This window comes from Sitophilus oryzae, unplaced genomic scaffold, assembly GCF_002938485.1.
Source record: "Sitophilus oryzae breed Bouriz unplaced genomic scaffold, Soryzae_2.0 scaffold_41_pilon_pilon, whole genome shotgun sequence".
NCBI lineage: Eukaryota > Metazoa > Arthropoda > Insecta > Coleoptera > Curculionidae > Sitophilus > Sitophilus oryzae.
In genome coordinates this window covers 2825256-2852963 of record NW_022146996.1, presented here as the reverse complement: position 1 = coordinate 2852963, position 27708 = coordinate 2825256, and the positions used below count along the sequence as shown (strand labels likewise).

The window sequence follows — 27708 nt, the reverse complement described above, 5'->3', positions numbered from 1 at the left end:
ATTCCAGTGATAAACAATATACACGTCCCTGGTGAATATGTCGACATTTTTTTTACTTTAAAATATGGCGCATTTATAGTAACTTTTACCCTCAAAATTTCATTCGAAACGCTAAAAGTACTTGGAAGAAAATTATAATCAATCGAAAAAATATTAAGACTTTAACACCCTATAGCTACGAAACAAAGTGGAATCGGACGTATGTTGATATGAAAAATAAACCTTATTTTTACGTGAGGAATCTCCCCACGAGAGATGGCACATGTTTTTTGAAACACCCTGTATAATATGATTTTGTTTAGTACTTAATATATTATTCCATTGCATGTTTCTACGAATGTTGCTTTAAAAATGATTTTATGACACCCTGGATGCATCTTCTTGTGTCCTTTTTAATACTATAGAAAATTAAAAATCTCCCAAGATATTTCAAAATATGAAAAAAAAATAATTAGATAATATAAAAAACGTTTATTTATTCAGTATGCAAAACGTGTAATAAATTACCTTATCAACTATTATAAAGAAGCTTATGAGCTGCAATAAATAAATTGGATAAGAATTCGCGGTGCGTACGTTGGCGTTTTATCTTCGAAACTGAGTTGATCAATAAGTTAGTAGGAAAGGAGGGCGGTAGTGTCAGTATCGGTGTCAGCGCGCTCAACGTATAACATCGGGTTTTCTGGATAAAGCATATTCTTCCTGAAAAATATAACAATTTGCTTAAAATGTTTAAATTAGTAACCAAATATTTATAATAGAAAGTTAAGAAGTTAGTTTTATGTAATAAAAAAACAGAGTAAGTATGTAAATAACTAATTTATTCCTCTGCAATATTTTAACTTTTTATTTTTTATTATAAAATTTCAAGTTTATTGCCTACTAGTGATAATATGCTCTATAACTTGATATTACCAATACGTCATTTACCAACAAACTCAAACAAAGATTTAGGCATTTGATAAAAAAGATACATACTCCATTTATGATAATTTGTGACTATGAAGGGCAAAAATATCGTAAAGTGTCTATAACAAATCTTCATTTATTTTTTCTACTTTTAGTTTTTAAGGTGGAGATTAATTAGGATTAATCCTTGCTTTTGTCATATTCTGATTAAAATATGTGATGCCAAATTAAAATATGGATAAATCGTTAAAACACAATACGTTTTTAGTTTTAACCTTCCAATACTCACTCGGGGTATTTTAATACCACATATGGTTGTTTTACTTAGATATCTTGGTGAGGAAATTCAAAATTATACCGGGTGCGTCCCAAAAGTGGCCCACCCCTATAACTTTTTTTTTATTTTTTCAGATAAAAAAACGAAATTTGGTATGTTAGCATATGACATAGATTAGGATTGATTGACGTATTCAATTCTTTTTGGTTACTTCCTATTTCACCAAAAATTACTACGACTTTTGATTTTTAAATGGCACCCTCGTTATATTTTTACTTTATTCGATAAAAAATGACAGTCTGAAGAAGTGCTTTAAATCGAAAATGTCAACTTTTGACATTTTCGCTTTAAAAAAAATCGTATTTTAAGTTTCAATCTAGAGTGCCATGGCTGTGTTAAAAACACTTTTTTTTATTAAATGGCACCCTTGGTATTTTTTTACTTTATTCGATAGAAATTGACACTCTGGATAGAATGACATATCATATGTAAACTTTTGACGTTTTTGATTAAGACAAAATTGAATTTTAAATTTCAAGAGTGCCATGGCTGTGTTAAAAACACTAATTTTTAATCAAAGAGCCTTGGAAAAATAGATTTGATCGTCTCATGTTTTTCGTATCTTGTTATGGCCGATTAAAAGATGCCCAAATCGAATTTTTAATCATATCTCATTTTTTTTTAAATGGAACAAGGGTGGCTCATAAGCATATTTGGGAACAGGATTTTTTTACTATCACTTTAATTTGATACCACACACTTGATATTTCGAGTCAAATTGTCATTATAAACCGCATGTTACAATTTCAAATAAACCATATAAGAAAATGTCAAAAGTTGACATATGGTATGTCATTCTATTCAGAGTGTCATTTTCTACCAAATAAAGTAAAAAAAAAATCCGAGAGTATCGTTTAAAAATCAAAAGTTGTAATAATTTCCGGTGAAGCAGGAAGTGACCAAAAACAATTGAATACGTCAATCAATCCTAACTTATGCCATATATAACATACAAAATCTCGTTTTTCTTATCCGAAAAATTAAAAAAAGGGTAAGCCACTTTTGAGACGCACCCGGTATACCGTATCTTGTATTCTTCAAACGTAGTATGTGCTAGCTGATTAAGTCGCAAATGCGGCACCAAAATTTAAGGATTACTTCTGTTGACGTGTGTTAAGTTAGCACAACCACTTTAAAAAAAAGTATGTAACTATGTGGAATAATTGCCGTAAATTAGCCGTAAATTTGCCGTGAAACGTTTACGTTAATTAAAAAAAATAACGATTTTATAAACAAATAATAGAGGGGCAAATTTTTGGTTTGCATGGTGTATTTACGGCTAATTTACGGCAATTGTTTCACCTAATTTCAGACATTTTACTTGTTACTGTTTACTGGAATGGTTGTGCTAACTTAATATATGACCTTGACGCTATTACATTTTTTGCTGCAGGGGGATAGAGAAGGATCGGAGGATATTTTTTTTAACTGTATCAAATGCAAATTCCTGCTATACTGTAAAATTCCTAACTATGTTCTTTCACTGATTTCCAATGGTGGTTGTGCTAACTTAATATTAACTTAGCACAACCATCGATTTAACATACTCAGCGAAGAGCGGCAAATTTTTCGTTTTCGCGGCAAATTTACGGCAATTATTCCACATAGTTTCATACATTTTTTTTAAGTGGTTGTACTAACTTAACACACATCTTCTTTAGGGTGTCGAGGGCCTAACAAGTTCTATTAAAGTACATTATCTTGAAACCTTACACGTGCAAAAAAGGTCGAAAACTGGCAAAGGTGGGTGTTATTTCTGTCCCAAAAATCATGAATCATGAAATCATGCAGTGCCCCAAGTGCACTGATTGGCTATGTAAAATCCATCAACAATGGCTTAGCAAATAAGGCAAAAGCAGTTTCTGAATCCGAAAATTAGGGCTATTAATATTTAGTTATAATAGTTTTTCATTCTCTACAATTGTTAAAAATTTAAATGAATGCGTATTTTACATAATTACTCATATGACATCTAAATATTTTTTCTCTTGTTTCTCAACAAAAATTAATTGGGGTATTAAAATACCCCACGCGGGTACTTACGTAGAAGTGCGAGTGACGGAAGGTTAATAATATACTGATAATCTAATTTAATCTAAATGCTTATTAGCATTTTTTCTGGAATTATAATAATAATACATAAATATAATTATGCAAGTCACCAAACAGCTTCTATGATTCAACATTATTTTTAATTTTTCTCTCTTCCTTAACATTTATCGCGATATTTCAGGAAATATTTATTATAATAACCAACCAAAGTCAAGATAAAATATAATAGAGAAACAATAAATCAAAACGTCACTACAATATTTTGTTTTTTTATTTGAAGTTAATATTATTTATTGTTGATTAATTTAATGTATACATTGTAATAATTTTTTTTTAATTAACTTTTCTTTGACCAATCTAATATATTTTTTATTTATAGGGTTCTTGGCTTTTGGTCAATATTAAACTTTTTCTGGGTTTAGGAAGTGTTTATTATATAACTAACGTTTCGGTCCAATTTTAACCTTTTTCAAAGCCACAAAACGTACATTTCCTTCGTCAAACTTGTATTAAAACATGGGTGCATAAAATAACAGGTGATAACACATAACATTTAACTTAAAATTATACTCATACAATATCACCCACATGACACAATAATTAACATATACAGTTTAAAATTTTAATAAATTGTGATGGCCGGCTCAATGTATTTTCTGTACTGAAGCGTAATTTGATTAATCGAATTAATCAAATTAATTTCGGACTGGAATTTTAAACACCGAAATTAATTTGAAACAACGAGAATTCCTTGAAATGATTCAGATACAAAAAAACAAAAATGCAATTAACGGAAAAAAAAGATGTCGATAAGCTAAGTAGAATATACACACCAATCTTGTAAATAGAAACGCTTCAGTACAGAAAATACATTGAGCCGGCCATCACAATTTATTAAAATTTTAAACTGTATATGTTAATTATTGTGTCATGTGGGTGATATTGTATGAGTATAATTTTAAGTTAAATGTTATGTGTTATCACCTGTTATTTTATGCACCCATGTTTTAATACAAGTTTGACGAAGGAAATGTACGTTTTGTGGCTTTGAAAAAGGTTAAAATTGGACCGAAACGTTAGTTATATAATAAACACTTCCTAAACCCAGAAAAAGTTTAATATTGACCAAAAGCCAAGAACCCTATAAATAAAAAAAACATTGTAATAATGTTATCTATTGTTTTAAAAGGTAAAAATATACCTTCCATATCATTCTAGTTAGTATTACCAACCTCGTGCTACTTTGAATACCTTCTTATCACATTTCGTACCTTTAAACGTCTTAAACGGTTTGTCCTAAATACATTAATAATGTTGAAAAGTACGAAACAATTGAAAATCAACGTCAAGTTGGCTTAAAAATGATGATAGATGACCAAATATTTTTTCATACAAAATGAGAGCGATCTTTTTTTCATGATTTCATGATTTCCAAGTCATTCCTGACTTCGTTTTTCTTTCGAATCTTATAGAATACGTTCTTTCTGCAATAAGTTTATTCTGAATAGAAATTATACTATAAAAAATTAATTAGAAAATTTAAAAAGGTGTGACGTATATTTTACGATATTTTATTAACGCAAAATTGTTCAACTCATAGTGCATTTAATTTATTAATATTGGGGAAGGTTGATGACTATAAGATATTATAAAGTATTACCTAAGCAGCTTTCTGCGTTATATTGGATCAAAAACCGCACAAAAATGTGTACAAGAGTCACACTAGATAAGTGTGGTGTACACGCTGGACGTTTTCGTTTAAAGTCTCTCCAACTAGTCAGGGAAGATTTCGACAGACGCCATTCAGAAAATCACAGAAAATTGCATTTACTTGTGAATTAAAATCACAGATAACTGTCACTGCCATGTATTATACCCCAGTGCAGTTATGACATTCATCATGTTGAAATTGCAAAAAATTTTAGAAAGCTGCAACCATTGAAAATAGTTAGTCTTAGTAACCCTTATTAACATACTAAAAGTCCCCATTTGTCCGGTGTGTGTGTCATCAAAAAAATCGGCCGCCATCTTGAATTTTGGTACTTTTTGGGAAAACATGTAAATAAGTCGAAAACGGCACATTTTAGCGAAAAACTTCAAGAGGTAAAAATTGAAGAGAATTGAAAAATCTACCAGACTCATTAAAAACTAATTTAGTCTCGCAGCGAAGATTCATCTTATGAATTTTTAAATCCGGAAATATTCTAGAATCAAGCATTTGCGAAGCGAAAATCGTAGAGAGTGTAAAATGTTATTTAATAGGTTACTTTTTTGAATTTTCGTACTTGTCTTTAATATTAACATTTACATAAAAATAAAAAATAAACTATTGAGTTTAATATCGATCGCCATAATCATAGTAAGCCTGTTACTAGTAAGTAGTGTTTACTGTTATTTCTTCTAAGCAGATGGAGATGCAGATATAGTTTTAGTAAATTATGTTTTGAAAGTAAATGCATTTTCTACGTTTGCGTCGGTTATTTTAGTTGGCGAAGATACTGATTTATTAGTTTTATTACTGCATTATCGGACAAAAAATTCTATTTTTATGCTTCGGCATGGAAAATCGTCCAAACCTCACAGAGTAACTGACATCGGTAATATGCAGAACAAGATTGGTAACATGAAGCATTCAATCTTATCTGCACATGCTATATCAGGATGTAATACAACCTCGTGCTTGTTTAAAAAAGGTAAACTGGCGACTTTCAAAACGTTGCAAAAAGATCCTCATCTACGACAAATTAGTACATCCGCTTTTTTAAATCCTGCAGCACAAAAATCTGAGCTAGTCGAAGCTGGAAATACATTGTTATTTTCATTATATGGTCGACATAGGCTAGCAAAAGATTTAGATCAGTTGAGATATTATAAATATAAAATCCTTACATCTCGTCAGGTACTTGGTAAAAATTTTGATTTAGCTACCTTACCTCCAACAACTAACGCAGCTGAAAATCATTATTATAGAACCTATTTACAAATGCAGTATTGGCTAAATAACGGAAAAGAAGCAACATAATGGGGATGGAGTAAAAAACGGATACCTTAGTTCCAAAAACAATGTCAAACGCAGTGGCACCAGAATTTGTATTCAAAATGATTTACTATAATTGCAAATCTTGGATGTAATAAACTATGTACATGTTTAAAATCCAATATGCCATGTTCAAGCTTGTGTGGTAACTGTAATGATATTTCTTGCAACAACCAAATATCAGTCGATGAAGAACAAATCGAATAAAATTGTAAACTTCATTTTTTTTCTAGAGATGACAGTTTGAAACGTTAAGTTACAAGTTGGTAACACATTTTTATTAAAATGGTCATAATTTGAATTATTGTTATTCGATTTGTAGGAGTATGTTTATAATGTATTTATCATAATAAAAAAGTGTTAAGATCGTAGATGATATTTATGTCAAATAGACATTCGCAAATACTTTATTACATTTTATTTTTTTCTTCCAACCTGTAGCCTAATTTTTCAAACTGTTACTGTATTTTTAAAAACAAGTTGTTTACAAAATGGTAACAAAAAGACCTTGGTTTAAGTGCAAATTCCCGCGACCGGGACAGGTGGAGGCTGGTTTCGCACATTATTAGTACACATGTATTTTGTAAAGGATAGCTTTTACAATTTTTGTTAATTTTGAAATATTATTAAACCACCAATAGATATTTCTTGAAAATATTACAAGGATTGTATTTTAGTTGAATTGATGCTAAATATCCATGTTATTTGTTAATAAGCTTAAAAAATTAATAATTTGCATTTCGGTGATTCCTTTTAAAAATTGCTCGAATTTCAAAAAAATTTTGTACATCACTGCGTTAGGGTAATAAACTATTTTTTATAGGTTCTCATAGACTTTCTAATTCTCTTTAATTTTTATTTCTTGAAGTTTTTCGCTATAACGCACCGTTTTCGAGTTATTTACATTTTTTCTCAAAAAGTACCAAAATTCAAGATGGCGGCCGATTTTTTTTGATGACGCACACACCGGACATATGGGAACTTTTAGTATGTTAATAAAGATTACTAATGCTAACTATTTTCAATGGTCGCAGCTTTCTAAAAATTTTTGCAAATTTAAAATTAATTGCACTGGCCTATTATATCCTTAATTATTAGTATCGGAAGTTCATGGTGTCATAGATGCAATGTTTAAAAATTATATTATTGAAGTATTAATAAGTAAGTAAGTAAAAATTATATTATTAAAGTATTCTCATTACTTTCCACATAGTAGCAAGTAGGATAATTTTGTTAATATATGCATTATAGGCCAGTAAGCAAGGGTTTTAGTTTTTTTTTAAATTCTGCACCGATTGACGTGAAATTTTAACAGTGAATTGAGATATATGTAAGAAACAAAAGTTACACAGTAGCGATGTGTGTTTTCACCCTGAGGGTGAATACCACTCCTTCTCGGGAGCGAAAAATAAGTCACCCATTTTAATTACAAAAATCAATAAAGGGATGATTTTTTTTTATAATAAAACGCAAGATTTTCGAGTTATTATTTAAAATGGCAGAAAAATATGCAGTTTTTAGATGAAAAATCAACCTTTTTGAATCCTAAATAACTCGGAAAATCTTAATTTTCCGAGTTTTTGCTTAGAATTCATCCCTTTATTGATTTTTGCAATTAAAATGGGTGATTTATTTTTCACCCCCGAGAAGGGGTGGCACTCACCCCCAGGGTGAAAGCACACATCGCTGCTATGTAACTTTTGTTTCTTACATACCTATCTCTATATCTCTATTCACTGTTAAAATTTCACGTCAATCGTTGCAGGTGTCAAGAATTCGGAGGTAAAACTCTATTTTTATCCTCGCTTTCTGGCCTATTAGAAATTTTTTTAACTAAAAATTAAAAAAAAATAGTCTGAAAGGTAATTTGGAAAAGAACATTTTTTTTGTCGAAAACCATACGAGAAGCTTAGTGTAATTTGGACCAAATATCCTTAAGTAGTATAAACAAAGAATATACCTGCGTGTAACCAGACACATACATGTCAATGAATAATTAGTAGTTAATTTTTTTTTCTGAAGATTTCGTAATAATAATGATGAGCAAAATCAACATCAAGAACATCTTACAGTATAATAAATAGTTTTGGTATTCATCTTCTTTGCTGCAAGACTCTTTCAAGTTTGGCACTTTTTTGATAAATTTTTACTAGAAGCAATTTATACAAAGAAAAAAAACAGTAATTTCAAGTAATGGAACGTTAAAGAAATATAACTTTTTTGTTGAAAATTTTGGTTTTCTATATTAAGTACCTGCACTATACCGAGGATTGCTGCGATATTTTCAAATCTGTGAAAATGTCGAAACAAATCTAGTTAAGGAATCACTTGTTGAAGTTTGTGTTGAATCATGCCATGTTATAGCTAATTGTGATGTTAGCACTAGAATTATTTTATTTAAACTGCATATTGTACTCGTAGTAGGTATTTATTTTAATATTATGATTGCTCATAATTGAGCTGAAATTTGAAAATTCATCTACTGCTCTAAAAAATCTCCAAATTAAGGGGTATTCTTGAACTCAAAACATATTAAAATAATGGCAGTTTTCGACTATTGCAACATTGTTTTTATAGTTTTTTAAGTAATATACAAAATTCGAGAAGATCGTGACAAATAACTAACAAATAAATAAATGTTTACTAAACTGTGCCTTACCTAATGCGACAAAATTCGGTAGATGCGACAAAAATAGGTATTCGGTGTCAACAAAAAGGGTTTATATGCGAATATGACACATTTTTGACAGTTACTACAATCAAAAACTCAAAACTTAAGTGAGGATGCAGTCAATAATCACCACACAGGCTAATAAAACTACTTTTTCAAAATTGTCAAGCTTTCGAGAATTTTATTCCCATCCTCAGGACAGTTTGACTGAGTCAATTAGCAAAAACAATATCCTCTGCACCAAAAGGCCTTAAAACTAGCATCATATGGCACTATTTTTTAAAACAATTTTTTTTAAAGGTTACTAAGACTAATTTCTACATTGTCGTTTCGAGCTCGATCAAACAGTGACTGGCTCGATCAGACAGTCGTATTTTTAATCATATCTCAATTTCTTCAAATGGAACAAAGGTGGCTCATTAGGATATTTGGAAAAAGCACGAAAGTACGAATAATTTGGTACCCCACACTTGGCATTTCGAGTTAGTTTTACAATTTCAAATAAAGCATAATAAGAGAAAATGGCAAAAGTTGACATATGATATGTTATTCTATTCAGAGTGTCATTTTCGAATAAAGTAAAAAAATACCTAGGGTGTCATTTAAAAATCAAAAGTTATAGTCATTTCGGGTGAAACAGGAAGTGACCAAAAACAATTGAATACGTTAATCAATCCTAATTTATGTCATATTTTACTAACATACCAAAGCTCATTTTTTTATCTGAAAAAATAAAAAAAAAATATAGGAATGAGCCACCATTGAGACGCACCCGGTATAACCTATAAAAATATGTATAAATATATCTATTAACCCACAGATAATATTTGAAATATTAAGTATGTAATATCAAATTTTATTAATATCTAACTAGAATAAGAATTTATAGTATGTCCTGAAATAAAGTAAGAAATGCCGAATAATGAAACTCGTTTAAATTTCTTCGCAGCTTCCTGGCACTTTGCCTTAGAGATGCCCTTGACTGACATTTTCCGACGCGCATCCACCTACATTCTCGGCTACGAAGACGGCACGGAGAAAGAGCTAAATTATGAGGAAAACGAGGTCTTATTCTGCAAGAATAACGTATGCGTCCATCCCCCGGCAGTTATTAGACAAGAGACGGACATTCTACACAACCCAGGTAAAAATAATCCTTGTAATAGTAAATTTTCTAAGAGTGTAGTAAAAGTATTTTTAAAACAACTTTCGTCTATCACTCTCAGTTAATTACTTCACATGCAAATTGTTAAGCCTTCTCTTCTTTCTGGGATAACGGTGTAATTCTATGACACACGACCATTCTGTGACACACGGCCTTGAATAATGGCCGCGAGACGCATGCGAAACGGCCGTGTCGCGCGAGCTAGCGAGAGGAAAAGTGATACCGCCAGTGTTTATAATAACCACAGCTAACCCATTCTGGATAGATCTACCGTTTTGTAAAACAATTTAACCCATTATCTCGTGATAATCTACCCCAATGAAAAATAAGCTTGTAGCAACACTGGTTAACGATCTGTACCATACGCGGCTAAGAAAATCACTATAATAAAATTGAAACTGTACCAACCTTGATTCCATGCATATTTTCATCGATAAGTTTGTAGCTTCTAAATAACGGTCTAGGTAAAGCATCTAACTCATTTGTCAGTTCAGAATTAGAATTTAGAGTTAGTAACTCGCATTTTCATTGGAGAACACTGTCATATTTATTTCAAACCAATAATCAACGGGAATATTAGTATAATTTAATAAATTACTGTATATCACTATAAATAATGAATTATTTGTAATTGAGCTGTAATTTCTGTATTATTAATTCGGTAAATGATGGAGATAACCATTTGTGATTGATAAAGATTTTATTTTAAGATGAAACTTATTTATATATGCGAAACAACATTCTGAGAATTCGAATAATGAATTGAATAATTGATTAATGACAAGACAAGTGACATCTGCCCAAAAAAGAAAAAGACAGCGATTTAGAGTGACAATTTGGTTATGTAAAATTTAGAGTGACAATTTTGATTATACAGAAGAAAGTATTCTGAGTTTGCTAGTTGCCTAACGATTAACATAATTTAAAAATAAATCCTCAACATGAATAATGAACACAACATTTAAACAAAAACAGACCACAGACTACACAAAACAAATTGATGGTTAGTAACAGCAAAATAAAACACCAAAACACTTTTACTTTTACACTGGACGCGCGTTTCGCTAACCATGTTAGCATCATCAGCAGATGATTATAAACTAAAATACAATCTACAATTGGAGCGTTTATACAGGGTGGCGCTTCTCATACGCCGCGGAAGCTCCAAGGAGAACGGCAGTTTATGTCGAAATAAAATTTTGGCAGCATATGTAGGTTAACTGAAAGCATTTTATAAAAATATATATAGTTATACAGGGTGTCCCCAAAAAAAGTTACACATCAAAGTTGTGTTTTTTCTAATGAAACACCCTATATATTAATTGATTTTCTGATTCTAGGAAAAAAATAAAGGTGAGTTTTATTAAAGAAGCATATACCCAAAATCTAAGAATTTTGAGATATTTCACATTTTGTGAAAACAAAAAGTAAATTTTAAATTTCGATAACAGCTACCTAAATTTTAGTTGACTATGTATAGCCTGATATTTAATTACAGTAAACATTGTATGTTAAACCAAATTGAAATTTGACCCGAAAAGTTATACAGGGTGAGACAAAATTAATATGGAACATTAGTCACTGTTAAAAGCAAGTTACTCCTTTATTTTAAATGGAACACCTAGTATATTTTTCCGGCGTTCAATGGAGAATTTATATATCTTCAAAATATTATTAAGGTTGTCTAACCCTCAGACAAAGATTCTCCTAGATATTTTAATTTTTATGATTTTGCGTCAGTGGATCTTTATTATTTGAAAAAATCTAGGGGGCTGTGTGATATACATTTTGTTAATTTAAGAAAAATTAACGATTGTAGTGTAAAATACTCAACGGTAATAAAAAGATACACGTTTAAAACATATTTTAATTATTACAGAGAAAAAACTCACAATCTTTTAGGATGTTTATTTCAAAATTTAATTTGATTTAAAATTGGGGCGACATGTTTCGGGATTCATTTAATTCCCATCATCCGGCCCAGAAAGACAAAAGTTACACCAGGAAGCCACTCGGAAAAAATAAAACAATTGGATTGTTAAAATTCATTAAGCAATTGTACTCATTGTAACTGCAAACCAATCCAATTTCTCAAAATCCTTCGTTGTTGTTCTAATCAATAAAGGCTTATACCATAATTCTAAAATTGATTAATTTATTAATTTTCAGAGTGGTATGGCTTCCTGGTGTGACTTTTGTCTTTCTGGGCCTGAGGATGGGAATTAAATGAATCCCGAAACATGTCGCCCCAATTTTAAATCAAATTAAATTTTGAAATAAACATCCTAAAAGATTGTGAGTTTTTTGAGTCCCCTACCCCTCGTCAGAGGTTTTACATTGATGTGTACTCACACTGGGTTGGAGAACGTTTAGTTAAAAAATAGTTTAATTGTTCCTTACTGCTTAAACCTTTAGATAATATCCATATATATTTTTTGTTTTCCTGTTGTTGGGTATGAGGTTTTTTTTAAATAAATTGAAAGGGGCGACTTCAAGAATAAAGTGCCTGAAAAAGCCCACTATGTTGGAGCGAAACGTCGCATAAAAAAAAGAGTTTCCTTCTTTCAATTTATTTAACAAAAAACTCATACCCAAGAAAAGGAAAAAATATATATGGACTAAATAAAAAACCCACTCCTAGTTTTTTCATTCTTTGTTTTTCGTATTAGTAAAGGACTATTGATATCGCAGATACTAAAGCTCTAGCATTTACATAGAATTTTGTAAATGCTGATATTTTGGTATTTGACAATCATTTCATAGTAAAAGATGATTTTTCATAAATCACAATTATTGTCTACCACATTCAAATAGAAATATGCCATTCAAACTTGTGGTAATTATGTTTTAGGATACCTAACAGTCACAACAAAAATCTTTATCGACCAGTATAACGATGCGAAACGGCCAACCCTCTTTCTCACCTGGATTCCCAACAGCGATCTGTCGAAATGTCCGTCCACCCTTCAAAACACTTTGCAGAAAAAACAGACCAGTCTCGAAAGTCTCACTTCCAATGACTCATACAACAGCAACGTACAAGACAGCTTCTACAGACCCATGAGCGCAGAAATCAAAAGTACAAACCCATTCCTAAACTTCGAAAAGAGCGAAATATCCGACTCGGTATGTTCCGACGAGAGTGAGAAAAACAATAGTGTGATCAACATCAACGTGGATATATCCAATCCAGAAATAGAAATCATTCAAACGCCGGATAGTATCAAGGATCCCATAGAGCACTTCGAGTTTTCAAGATCGGGAAGTGTGACGAGTACCGATAGTCAGTACAACTGGATCACTACTCCGGAATACCTGATGCAGAAACATAACCTTAACTTTCCCGAGAGCGCCAACAGTTCTCCTATACTGCCTACTAAGAAGCACAAATGTAGAAGGTTTAGCGTTGATCTTAGTCAAATGCGATCATTAAGGTAATTATTTCTATAAAAGAACAACAATATTTTAACAAAATAAAACACTAATTCACCACAGTACACCAAAACACTTTACCTTTGCACTGGACGTGCAAACGCTAACGATGTTAGTATCATCAGCAGATGATTAACAGTGTATATAGCAGAGCCTTTTTAATTATGGTTAGCGAAACGCGCGTCCAGTGGTTATACTACAGCTCTGTATTAATCAGCATCTACACTATGCGAGAAACTCTTCGAAACATATCAAGGTCGCATTTCGTCGCCCAACTTTGACGCATTTCGATTTATTTCCAGTTGTCTTGACCCACTTCGGTTTGCCTCGATACTTTCGATTCTTAAAAGCGCTTGAAAACTACTCGCGAGGAGGGCGAGGGGTGATTTTTTTGGCGTTTTTTCATGCATCGTTCAATTTTGTTTTGTTTTGAGCTATTTCCAAAACGTGGCGGTATCTGTATCCGAGGCAATTTTTTTTTTCATAAATCTCAGTGAAATAAGTAAACCTAGACGTTTCTAAAATAGCTGTTGTTACGATGATATTTCGCTAATTACATCTTTATGTTATATTGATATATATTCCACAGAATTAATATTTGAACACGCGTTTATTATATGTATAGTAGATATTTAGGAACAAAACTTTTCACTTAAACTGCAGGAATATTTTTAGGATTTAATTTTATTCTAATGAATAAGTATATACAATTGTATATATGATAGGTTTGTATACGGCCTTAATTGATTAATATAAGAGTAGTATTGCTTGATGAGTAATACTAGTAACATTATCAATATATACGCTTGAGAAAATTATTAATTGACCCGATGTCAACAAAAGTATGATCCACGGACATGCAATGTTCTTTTATTGTTCTTAAGAGAACTCTGTAAACGATACTTTTATTAGTACCCAGCATGGTTTCATATAAATACATTCAACTAGTATTTATTATGCAGGGATTTAGACAATTAAAACTAGAAAAACAAAATCAAATTCGTAAACTAAACTTTGCTAGAGACTATTTTTAAAATAATTTTGTGTATATTTTGTTCATGAGGCGCAATACCGTGGATTATAAGCCGATAAATGGTAGACCGTTAGTTAGTCACTCTTTTATATTATTTACTATATTGTTAATAATAATTCTAATAATAAATATTCTAATAATATTAGGCAATAATTAAAACTAAATATTGTTGTGTAACCTTCGAGGAATAGCCAATTTAATTTACCATCGGTAACTGTTTTCATATCAGTTTTTCCATGTTTACTTATTTTTCTGAAGCCATCACAACGTTTGACCTTAATTGCCTCGTGCTATTTCACAAAATAGTACGATAAATATAAGCCCTTGTTATAAAAATTAGTATAACGCGCCGTGATAAAAATAAAAAACAAACAACCAATCACGGCGGGTCTCGATCTATTTCAGGAAACTTGGAAACTAATTTTTATAACACGGGCTTATATTTATCGTACTATTTCCAGAAATATTTCGTAAAACAGTTCGGGGATAGTGTAGCGGCTGTTTTAGATTATATTTAGCTTAAATATATTATCTTCATTTCAGCAGTATTCGTGAAAGTTTTTAAAATATATTTTTTTTTTCTACACACATTTTCGTACACTCCTTAAAACTGGCAACACTGTATGCCGTTTTTTATTTTGTTTCTCTGTCTGTTAACCGGTCATTTATATTTATCTTTGTCTCATGCACTAAAATAAAGACCACGCAGTTTCAATGACCAAATCGGTATACTATATGATATTAGTAACTAGAAATATTTTTCCCTGTAATTTCTTTGTTGTCGTCTGTCAAAAATATATACTCTCCCGCCTAACAAACTATAACGATTAATTTCTTGTATAATATTTCAGGCTATTTTTTAATGACAATACATGTACCTGCGGACAACTAGTTGTGGCGTCTAGAGAATCTCAATACAAAATATTACATTTTCACCATGGTGGATTAGATCATCTGGCTCAAGTGCTACATCAATGGCATTCGTTGTTGCATAATATAAAAAGCGCAAAAGGTAAGTATCATTATATATTTTTATGCAATATTATAAAAAAAAACAGTTACAAAAATTACAATTACAATTCATATGCAACGTCTGTTACTTTGGTTTTTACCACTTTTCGTCGTTAATTTTACAAAGGTCGTATCTCATATTTCATAGTTTTCCAGAATGGTTTTGGATATCGGTTAAAGTAAATAAACATTTGCTAAATTATTTACTTGCCGGAAAAGTATAGGACGCAGAGATACGACACTTCGTGAGATGAAAAGAAAGTATCATATTAGGTTTGAGTTTGTGGCTGTATCTCAAAACAGGCATTTTTTGAGATAAGTCAGTTTGTGAAATTAACGACGTTTTGATCTCTACATACCCACAGATCTCAGCAGTATCGAATAATACTGCTTTTTCTATTTTCTTTTAAATTGCCTTATAATTGAACAATACAAACTATACTCTGAGTATTCAATCCATTGTTTGTTAAATTCATTATTTCTCTAAGGTTAGGAGTCGTTACTGTGTCTTCCATTTCTTTGACACATTTGAGAGATACCTTCTGATTTCTGTAACTTTAATTGAGAGTCTTCAAAGATTCAGCAGTAGGTTACAACTGTTACAGTCGTTGACATTTTTAAATTGATCGGAATTTTTCACTTAAGTTTAATAAGTGTTTTGTTGTTTAAATTAGCGTCGTGTAAAAATTTAAGAATATATTTTTCTTCTTACACACTATGCTAGTAACTAGATTACGAAGTGCTTTGTAATAGGCCAAATCTGAGGTAGATTTTTTTTTGCAAAAGCACTGTTTCTTTCCTTAATTAACAATTTTGTATTGCATGCCAACCATGGGGTACATGGCTTTGTCACTCACCTGAGACAAAGAGGTTGCATGCCTGTTAAATAAATCAATAATTTTATTTGACAAAAAGTTTATTAAAGTTATTTATTTCGTCGATATTTTTCATGTAGTAAATCGAATTCCAGTTAACATCATGTAATCAAAGCAAAAATTTAACTTTGGAGTTATATTTAAAGTCCCTAAAGAACAATTTCACGTGGTGTGGTTAATTTAAAATCTCAATTGTTTTCCGAGTAGTCTCAATATTTCCAGTTTTAAAAGTGTTAGGAAGTATAATTTTTGAAAGATTATTTGCTAATTCGTATTTTAATCACAGGTTTTGCTAGTGGAGCATAATTGCCGCTATTTCGGCTATAACAAAATTTTTTAAAGGTACATAATTATAATTTTAGAAGATGTTCATAAAACATTTAATCATTAGTTGATTTAAAAAAGTTACAAAGTTAATATTGCAAATTATATTTTATCCTCTCATAGTATATGTCTATTTAATGTTTTAATTACGTCACGAGCACTTTGTTTACTCACTTGTTTCGTCGAACTGCTTGAATCCATTTTTGCTTTTGATCAAATCGGTGTGGGAAACTTTGAAGCGATAAAATGTTGTTTCGGGAGATTTGAATATTTGAATTAGAATTAGTTGAATTATTGAATGTTATTGCACCCAACAACGCCCTAATTGCGCTCTCCTTTACGAGTTAACATTTTGCGTCTCAATTTTATTAATATTTCAAATTTCAAACACAACACAACGCTTAGTTCGAATTCTTTTTCACTTATTTTTTACTACCCGAAACAGCGTTAAATCACACAAGTGAGTTACCTGAGTATTTTATAGTCTCAATAACTGCACTAGAAAAAAACTAAAATACTTAAATATTATGACAAAGCCACGATTTCAATATTATTTTAATGCGATCAACACGACGCGACGCGACGCAGACGCGCGGCGCCGCCGGCCGATAACTTCTGATTTTTGCCGTTGAAGCGGTGCGGTTGGAATTTGTTGAATTTAACTGAAATGCACCAAGCCTATAATGTGCATTCTTATAGATATGGAATTCCGAATATAAAGAAATATAATAATAATAGCTCCCGTATATAGCGTTCAACGCCTTGGGAGTAGCAAGGTACAGCTTGCCATACTAGAGCCGTTCGGTATACAAGGAAGGTAGTGTGTCTAGCACTACGCTTCAACCGCCTATTATTACCTCAGGATTGTCAATCCCAAGTACTCATTTAAGGCTGAGTCGACCTAGGTACCCAAACTATTTTTATTTTAATACAAATAGTCAGCTGATGCAATGCCGGGTGTGAGATTCGAACCCACTACCTTCAGATTGGTAGACGAGAGCCTGTACCTCTACGCCACCGGGCACCTCATATAAAAAAATAATTTTTTAAATAGTCAAATTTATTTATCAAATGTTTATTGTATTTTTATATTGCTACTGTTCATATCCTATGATTTATATAGTTTTATATGAAAGTATGTCCGCACTATAGACTCCAGAATCTATTTCTACAAATTTTGTAAACTAGAGTTGAAATTATGAAATATTGAGAAATGCTAGTTCGTTAAAATTCATTGTAAAGATTGTTGACAAATTTCAGGAGGCGATGAAAATCTTCCTTATCGACACTTCATGGTGTGCAGACCCGAAGTTTCCGAACTTGAACTTCACCCCGAAGAAGGTCAGGTATCGAAACTAACAACGGAAATTTTTCGCAGTTTGTTTAATGAAAATGGACAGTTAGAGGATGACCTGACTTTAAGAAAACACGTATTTTTCTCCGGCATGGATAGAGATATCCGTAAAGAAGTGTGGCCTTTCCTGTTGCAAGTGTATCCATATCAGAGCACGTTCGAAGAGAGAAATCAAATAGCAGAAATACGAAGACAGGTTAGTACCATACGATCGAAAAAAAACTGGATCGAAGATGGCTGGGGAATCGATAATAATTTTGACGAGGTCAAGCCCTAGACGTCATTTACTAGGCCCATACTCTTACTTATTTTTTAACGGAACTTACTTGGCCTTGAGAGTTATGCGAATTATCGATAGTGATGGGAATACTGGTTCCACATTAGTCGCGTTACAATATATAGCGACCGTTTCAGAGAAATACCGCGACAAAATACCGCGATTCTGTAATGTGTTATTTCTTTATCTACGTGTATATTTCTTATTGGTAGAAAAATTAGGAGTAAAATGTTCATGTCAGAAAATCAAAATAAAATCAGTCTTCCTTTATTCCCGTATGCATTCCCGTTAGTAAAATGTAATTCGGTTTCTTTGCAGACTATATAACTCTAATTGGGATTATATTTTCAATTCAAAAGAAAAAAAATCAATTGAAAGTAGCTTTACAAATTTCCTTTTTTTTCGGTCATATTTCTTTTTTGTTTTTATTATTTTTGTAAAAGTGTTTATTTGTAACAATCTAATGTACCTAACATGTATTTATTATCAATCAAAAATGCTTAGTACCTAGACCTACCGAAAAATCGCGATCTCGAAAATAACGTAACGACTGTAACGGGAGCATCAACGCCAACAGCGACCGATCAAAGCGCGACGCTACGTAGTTACCAGTTCCAGTTCCTAATGTTCGCGACCGACGAAAACTCGACCCAACGGGCGCTCCCAGCAGTCGCGCGATCACTGGCACTGGCGCGATCACGGTATTTGGAGGTCGTTACCAGTTACATCTCTTTGCGACAGACGAAGCGATCGAGATCTACTACTGTTCGCGACCGACGAAATCGCGACCTGGCCTCTTAGCGATTATAAATTATTTATTTGCAAATTATAAATAATTTATAGTTTTGTCGTTATTATGATCGTCGTTCTTCAGTAACAGGTTCCTGACTCATTGTGGAACGCGACACGACGTTACAAAAAAATACCGCTCCAAAATCACGACCCAACCCAACCCATACCATCACTAGATCTCGATATATAATTACATACAAGGTATGACTTTTAATTTTTCTATATTATTTGGAACATTTGATATTTTATTACTTTTAATTTTTTACGAGTTTTTGTCAATTTTTAGTAAATGACGTCTAGAGATTGACCTCGCCAAAATTATCATCGATTGTCATTCCCCAGTCATCGTTGAAGCCGTTTCTTTGGATCATACTGTACCTATTAAGAAGTAAAAGCCATCTTATGTTCAGTAAAATTATAAAAAGTTTTAAGTACAGTTCTATAAATTTCAAATTACTGGTAATTCCACCAGAGATACCGTTACCTTTTTTTTATGTTTTTCTTTAATGAAACAAATCATCAAATTTATATAAATAATTTTAGGAATATGAAGAAATAACAAGGCGAAGACTTGATCTAAACGAAAACAAACTGAATCAATTTCGAAGAAAAATTCAAAGTGTTGTGGAAAAAGATGTAGTCCGAACAGATCGAGGCAACCCTTACTTTGCTGGTGACAATAACCCTAATTTGGTTATAATGAAGAATATTTTGTTAAATTATGCAATATACAATACAGGCTTAGGGTAATTTTGATTTAAATAAACAAAATATTTGTTTTAATATATTGAATTGTATTGTAGTTACACGCAAGGTATGAGCGACTTACTTTCACCGGTGCTTTGCGAGCTGAAAGACGAAGTTGCAGCTTTTTGGTGTTTTGTCGGATTAATGCAGCGCGCTGTTTTTGTAGCTACACCTACGGATAGAGATATGGATAGATCCTTAAGGTAAATATATGATACTGTCGCGACCCATAATTTTATCACGGCAAAATACATTTTTTTTGCATAGTAGGGAAAAATATACGAAACTTCTAAGTTCATAACGTCACTGAATAGCATTTTAAGTGACCATTACTTTGACTAAAAGTGAGATTAGGCTTAACGATCAATTATCTCCATAAACTTTTAAATTATCACCGTAACTTGAGGAATGGGAGTCCTGCCACCGTCTAAGACAGGGGTGGCCAATCGCGATCGACCGGTTGATCGCAAGGCCAATTTTGGTCGATCATCCCAGATAAAGATGAATTTCTATTGAATATTTTAGCTTCTGCATATACGGAATGCTGCTATCAAAAGTTGGTTAGGTTGGTTAGGTTAGGTTAGGTAACGAACAGTGCTTTCCATAAAATCAATAAAGTGAAAAATATACGAAATGATATACATGTACTGATTTCTTTCGAAAATCGACAACTATGAAACTATGATCCCTTCCTGGACACAAACGGTATATTGTGAGACAGGAAATTGTAGAGAGAAACAAGCCCTATAACATAGGATACAACATTTTAATGAACAGTGCTTTCTATAAAATCAATAAAATGAAAAATATACGAAATTATATACATGTACTGATTTCTTTCGAAAATCGACAACTATGAAACTATGATCCTTTCCTGGACACAAACGATATATTGTGAGACAGAAAATTGTAGAGAGAAACAAGCCCTATAACATAGGATACAACATTTTAATGAACAGTGCTTTTCATAAAATCAATAAAACGAAAGATATACGAAATGATATGCATGTACTCATTTCTTTCGAAAATCGGCAACTATGAAACTATGATCCCTTCCTGGACACAAACGGTATATTGTGAGACAGGAAATTGTAGAGAGAAACAAGCCTATAACATAGGATACATACATACATACATACTGCCGTTACTCGCTGACGAGTTTTCGACACGCATCAAAAGATGGTCACGCAAGGCGTTTTCTTTCATGAGCTTTTCTGTGACTGAAAAGCCCGATACGTGATGTTATTTGCCTACCGCACTCCGGACATTCAAAAATCTCATTGCTTTGTTGTCTCTTTACTTTTTGGTTGTCGCTGTTAACTGAGTTTACAATTCTTCTCCATTGAGTTCTATTGTGAACTGCTTCATCCCAGTGATTCTGCATGTTAATCCCCTTTAAGTTTTCGTGGAAAATGTCCTTGTACCTTTTGAGTTGTCCACCCGCCCTCCTCTTACCGTCTACAAGCTCACCGTAAAGCAGAGATTTTGGTATGCGGTTTTCTTGCATTCTGCATACGTGACCAGCCCATCTTAAGCGGGATTTTGTAACAATGACTTCAATACTCTCGCAATTAGCTTTTTCAAGGACCAATACGTTTGAGACATGATGGAACCACCGGATTCTTAAGAGTTGTCTCAGGTGTCTCTGTTGCAACTTGTTTAATGCGTTCATATGTCGGCGGTACGGCACCCAGGTTTCGCTCCCATATAACATGGTGGGGATTATAATTGCTCGGTACACTGCAAGTTTCGATTTTGTACTCAAGTCATGATTGTAGAAAACCCTGTCTTTTAATTTCCAGAATGCTCTTGAGGCGCTGCTAATCCTGTGCTGAATTTCAGAGTCAATATTGACCTTTTCCAAAATCAAACTGCCGAGGTAATTAAATTCCGCTACATATTCCAATAGTTCTTCTCCGAATTTTATAGCATTTTATGATCTTCCGGGGGAGTGCACATGATTTTGGTTTTGTCAATGTTTAGCTTAAGGCCCAAAGCCTCGTATGCCCAGGTATATGTGTTCAACATTTCTTGTAATTGTTGTAACGTGTTTGCAACTAGAGCGCAGTTATCAGCGTATTGAAGTTCTGATAGGATACAACATTTTAATGAACAGTGCTTTCCATAAAAAAGGGTTGTGCGAATTGTATTTGGGAAACTCCGGCTGCTTATTCTGCAGATAAAAATAAGTAAAAGTTTGTATAAATTAATTTCCTAAAATGCTTCGTTTCTGAGATACAGGGGGTAGAAGTTTCGTTGCTTTTTTTTTCGTTTTTTTTTCTAATAATTTCTGAACTTAAATAATAAGAACTTAATAAGTCGATCTTTGGATGAAAATCTGTGTGTGGGTGTTTTTTGACATAAGAAATGGTGTTTTTTGACATAAGAAATTTTATTTCGAAGTTAATGTGACTCCTATTTGTTGGGTTTGTACCTACCTGTGTCTACCTACCAACTTTCATCCAAATATTGACGTTACTTATTAATTATTTGGAAAAAATCGAAATAAAAATGAAACTTCTACACCCTGTAGCATTTTTGTAAATATTTATATTGATAGCTATTATGAATTCACGTACTTGTATGAATTATATTATTGATTAGATAACTAGGTTACTACTATTTAGATTTTATTATAATTTGTAAAACTATGTACCACTGTAGAAATAAAGATTTTTTGATTTTTTTTTGTATCTCCAAAATTAAGCATTTTAGGGCATTCCTTTATACGAACTTTTTTACTTATTTTTATCAGCACAATATGCTGCCGAAGTTTCCAGAATACAGTTCGGACCACCCTGTATGTTAATTAAAAGTCGCAATATATGTACTTGGATCCTCTTTACAAGAGGAAAAAGTTTATATTAATATTTTGAGAAAATAAGTTCTTCATAAAAAAAATACTTGTTGCATAACCGCTAATCCTGTTTAAAGGTTTGAAAACCAATAGCATTATTTAAATTTAATTCTGTAAGAGATGATTAATATTCATTTGGATTTTTCTGTCGTGCCTATAAATACCTCCCCTTGTAGTCCTCAAGCCAAGAAGTCATGCGTAAGCTATCAGGCTCTTTTATGATAACAGTACAAAATTCAGTAGTCTTTTACACAAAATTAATATTTTGAATTTTGAAACTACTCTCTTTCAGTGACAATAAACTACTGCCGTATTTTCTAAATTGTGCAATTTTTGTAGTAGCTTAATTACGAATTTAAAGATATAATGTATTTTTAGGTATTTAAGAGAATTGATAAGATTGATGCTTCCAAAATTCTACCAACACTTGGAGAACCATAAAGATGCCATGGAACTTTTGTTTTGCCACCGATGGATTTTACTGTAAATCCAATTCTATTTAATTATTAAAATAATTTAATACAATGCACCTTTTGTAGATGTTTCAAGAGGGAGTTCACAGAAGCAGTGGCCTTAAGAATGTGGGAAGCTTGCTGGGCCAATTATTTGACAGATTATTTCCATCTATTTCTTTGTTTAGCAATAATATCTGTATACGCCGACGATGTGATAGCTCAAGATCTGAGAGCAGATGAAATGCTTCTCCATTTTAGCTCCCTAGGTAAATATTGATAATTAGTGTATCTATAGATTTTCAGGTGAAATAAAATGTTAATAGCAACAAATCCCTCATTTATAAATTCAATAGTATCTAGTGTTTTTCACAATTATTTTATTGTTCAGTTAGGAAATTATATTGGTGAATTATTAATTTTTAATTAAATATTAATTAATTAATTTCAATTGATTAATTATTACCAATTAATTAATTAAAATTTATTTTAATAATTACAATTTTTTGATTTCGATACATTGACGATTTCGTAGCGCACGGAACGTTGTCAAAATATCATGAAAAAATGGGGCTCTTCGACATTCCGAGTTTCAGCTCCCTAGCTCGCATAGGGCCCGAGTTACGACGCACAGTGCTTCGAACATATGGCTCTAGAGGACAAAAATCCAAAACTTCTCTTTTATTGTAAGCAATTTATTCAAACTAGGTTTATTTGACACAAATGATGAGTACTCTCATTGTACTAAATGATGATGTTCTTAGTCCCACGTTTATGAAAAAAAAATCTTATAAATAATAATAATGTTGGAGCTGTGTTCCATCTAAGCAAATAATAAGTTATAGTATGAAAACGGTGTAAGTATTAAATAAATTCCTGTGATAAAAAGAATTGAAATAACATTAGAACATGATTCCTACAATATAAGCCTAATATAAGATAAAAATGTTTTTCTTTAATGAAAAAGAAACATCAATGTTATATTTAATTAAAAAAAAACTTAAGATATTATAAATTTACTTTAGGACAACAAAATGCATAGATCGTAACTACTCTGATTCAGGAGAATCACTGCTGACAGAATCTTCCAAATTTATAGTATCCAAATCACAGGTAGATGAGGTATCCTCACATATAAGATATTTCTGTCTCACATATAAGATATCATTTTCTAATATGTTACTTTTTCGCGTTGTTACTGTTCATTTTGTCGGTATGAGGGGTTCGGATGTTAATAGTTACCTCTTTAAGAGACCATATTCAGATATTATTTTTTCCTTTTCTTGGGTATGAGATTTTATAATAAATTGAAAGATGGGGGGGGACACTTTTTTTATGCGACGTTTCGCTCCAACATAGTGGACTTTTTCAGGCACAAGTGGTGTCTCATTTGACTGGAAGGTTCATCAATATCTAATAAGAACATATTTTTTGAAATACAAATAATTTTGAGTTCTTGTCCTTATGATCAAGCCAAGTATTAGCCAGATCGGCATTGCTTATCAATTTTACCCCATCTGAAAAGTATTATAGAATAAAGTTCGTCGCAAGCAGACGCAGGTGAACTATATAAAAATTAAAAGTGTATGAATATGGCAACAAAAATATTCAATAAATACGATATGTTTTGATATGTTTTTTTTAAATGCCTTTTTGAAGTTTGAAAACGTAAAATTTTTATACCCATTTAAGAATCATCTTAAAAAATAAATAAAAACTAAACAATCACGAACTTAGAAATAAATTTAAAGTACATACCTTGTTTAACAATATCCATAGTGGCTTTCAATTAAGTACGTACCCGTTTAACTCCATAATATACAGAACAACTATGAATTTTATTCTTTTCACTGATGAGATAATGATCGCAAAATTTATTTTTAGTGAAAATATTTGCTAACAAAAACGCTGTTTATGAAAAATAATATACAGGATGGTTGAACATTGCTATAGGTATAAAATTATATATTCAGATATTAGTGAATTTTAACTTATTTTTTGATTTTTGTCCATGGGACGAAGCACTGTGCGACGCTCCGTCTTAACCTCCGATCGTTACCACTTTTCCTGACGCTTCTCATGTGTAACGGCTTTCAATTTTTAATCCCATAGCGCGTAAAGAAGTGTCACTTCAACAGGTATAACTGAATGTATTGCCATAATTTAATTATTTTTGTAGCAATGTATATGGATGGTCATCTAATAGCAAGAAAAGCAAGAGGTCTTCTACATCAGTTTAGGCAAATGCGGGAGATCCCGTGTACCTTAAATGGATTGTGCACGAGATGCGGCCCAGGAATTTGGGACAGTTCCCATAGCCCGAGAATATTTTGTAGCTGTAATGGATCTTGCACCAACATTTTAAACTAAAAAATAATGACCCACTGTTATAACGACACCTATAGATAACATAAGTATGCATAAAGATTTCATTGGTAACTAAATTACGAAACAAGGTATTTAACAGTAATCGTTTGTTACACTTAGTTGTAGTATTTCATTCAAAAAAGTCCGTAAGTTCATAAGTTAATATTTTTATTGATAATTTTATTATCTAATGATTATTACAAGAAATCAAATAATTATTGTAACAGCGTTTGACAGTTGTTTTCGTTATGCAGTAAGACATCTTACATACGTTCAAAATATGTATTGCTTTATTTCCAAACATTTCTGATTCTTTTGCTACTAAAATCAATAAACTCCCATACGCCAGCGGATAAGCTGACCAACTAGATATAGCACACACACCATCCAAATCCGCCTATAAAACTTTATTTGGACCAAGCCTATCACGGGCCAAATCAGCAGGCTTGATCTGTCAGATTAGATTCGTCTTAAAAACGATCGAAGGATAAAATAGGGGGAGGGGGTTATAACGCTCTTTCTTTCTAAGTAAAAATGCCGGCAGTTTATATTCCGATAAATGTGTATATCTATAAGTGATGGGAATACCGGTTCCACAGCAGTCGCGTTACAATAGCGACCGTTCCAGAGAAATACCGCGATTGTGTAACGTGTAACCGAGGCTCCGGCTTCCAAAGTGTTGCTGTTCCCACCTATGCGGTATTTCTGGTGACTGTACTACCCATATCCCTGCCATTATCTCTGTGTACGTGCAAATTCATAAAGAATAACAATTCATAAACCCCAAATTTCTAAGCAATAAACAACATGCAGCTAGCCATCTGCATGTTTTGTGTTAGACGCGTTTTGATTGCGTTGGTTAGTCTTTGGGGTAAGTTTTTTTTTGTTTAAATTGCACGCGAAATACTCGACCCATCGTTAAATTCCTCTCATCAGGTAATGAAAGGTGCAATATCGGCCCTAGCGGTTCTTAATATACGAATCTAGCGGGTATCCTTCTTCCATCGACCTTCCAGAGTTGGCAACCCTGCTCGTGCGCTCCAGCAGTCGCGCGACTTTTTGCACTGGAGCGAAACACGTCGCGGTATAGGTCGTTACCAGTTACATCTCTTCGCGTCAGACAAAACAATTGACTCTAGAAGCGCGACGGCTTGAACGAAACACGTCGCGATCGAGGTCGCGCGTCGATACGTAGTTCAATTACTACTGTTCGCGACCATGGTAGCGCGACGGCTGGAGCGAAACACGTCGCTATGCGGTTACTGCGGTTTGAGCTAACTACAAGAGCGATTTTAAATAATTTATTTGCAAATTATCCTTAATTTATAGTTTCGTTGTTATTATGATCGTCGTTCTTCAGTAACAGGTTCCTGATTCGTTGTTGAGCGCGACACGACATTACAACAAAATACCGCTCCAAAATCGCGTTACTCAAATACCGACACATCACTAATATCTATATAAAAAAGGTATAAAACGCCGAGCTTCCTGGTCCGCTGGTGTATGGGGTGCTAGTGAGATAATACATTCCCCGACTCCTCAGATATACAGGGTCCGGCAATAGTGCGTCGGGCATCTGTAGCTCCTAGAATAAAAAAAATGAGAATTTTGTTTAAGTGCAAACCTAAAGTATGTACCAGGATGTATTTCAGGAAAATATTTTAACTTCTATAGGGTGGCTCAAAAAAGTGTGAGTGGACCTGGATGATTTTTTTTGAAATGGAACACCCTGTATATTATTGAATTTTTGGCTTCCTTTCAGATCACTTTACATAATCCTAAGATATGAATAAATATATTTTGATAATTTCAGAGATATTAAAAAATAAATCAAAAATATATATTTTTCAGCCCTTCTAAAAAAAATTATTAAAAATACAAGAACTGTTCTGAAATCAAAACTATATTAGGTATTTACTTTAGATGGTCTGTACTTACTTTGCAATAAATATGAAAATCGTAAGTTATACAGGATGTTCAAAACTCTACGCCAAACTTTCTAAAATATAAAATAAT

At 32.3% G+C, this 27708-nt stretch overlaps 1 protein-coding gene across 1 annotated transcript; it reads left to right on the top strand.

Annotated features, from left to right (window-relative positions):
* The first annotated feature begins 569 nt into the window (after positions 1–569).
* Positions 570–27297, top strand: LOC115885759 (TBC1 domain family member 16). Its single transcript, XM_030904770.1, has 10 exons — positions 570–799; positions 9956–10150; positions 13023–13605; positions 15488–15648; positions 18107–18396; positions 19813–20015; positions 20073–20219; positions 23252–23356; positions 23413–23594; positions 25505–27297. Exons 2-10 carry the CDS (start codon positions 9979–9981, stop codon positions 25693–25695), a joined length of 2034 nt encoding a protein of 677 aa, XP_030760630.1. The 5' UTR covers positions 570–799; positions 9956–9978; the 3' UTR covers positions 25696–27297.
* The last annotated feature ends 411 nt before the right edge of the window (positions 27298–27708 follow it).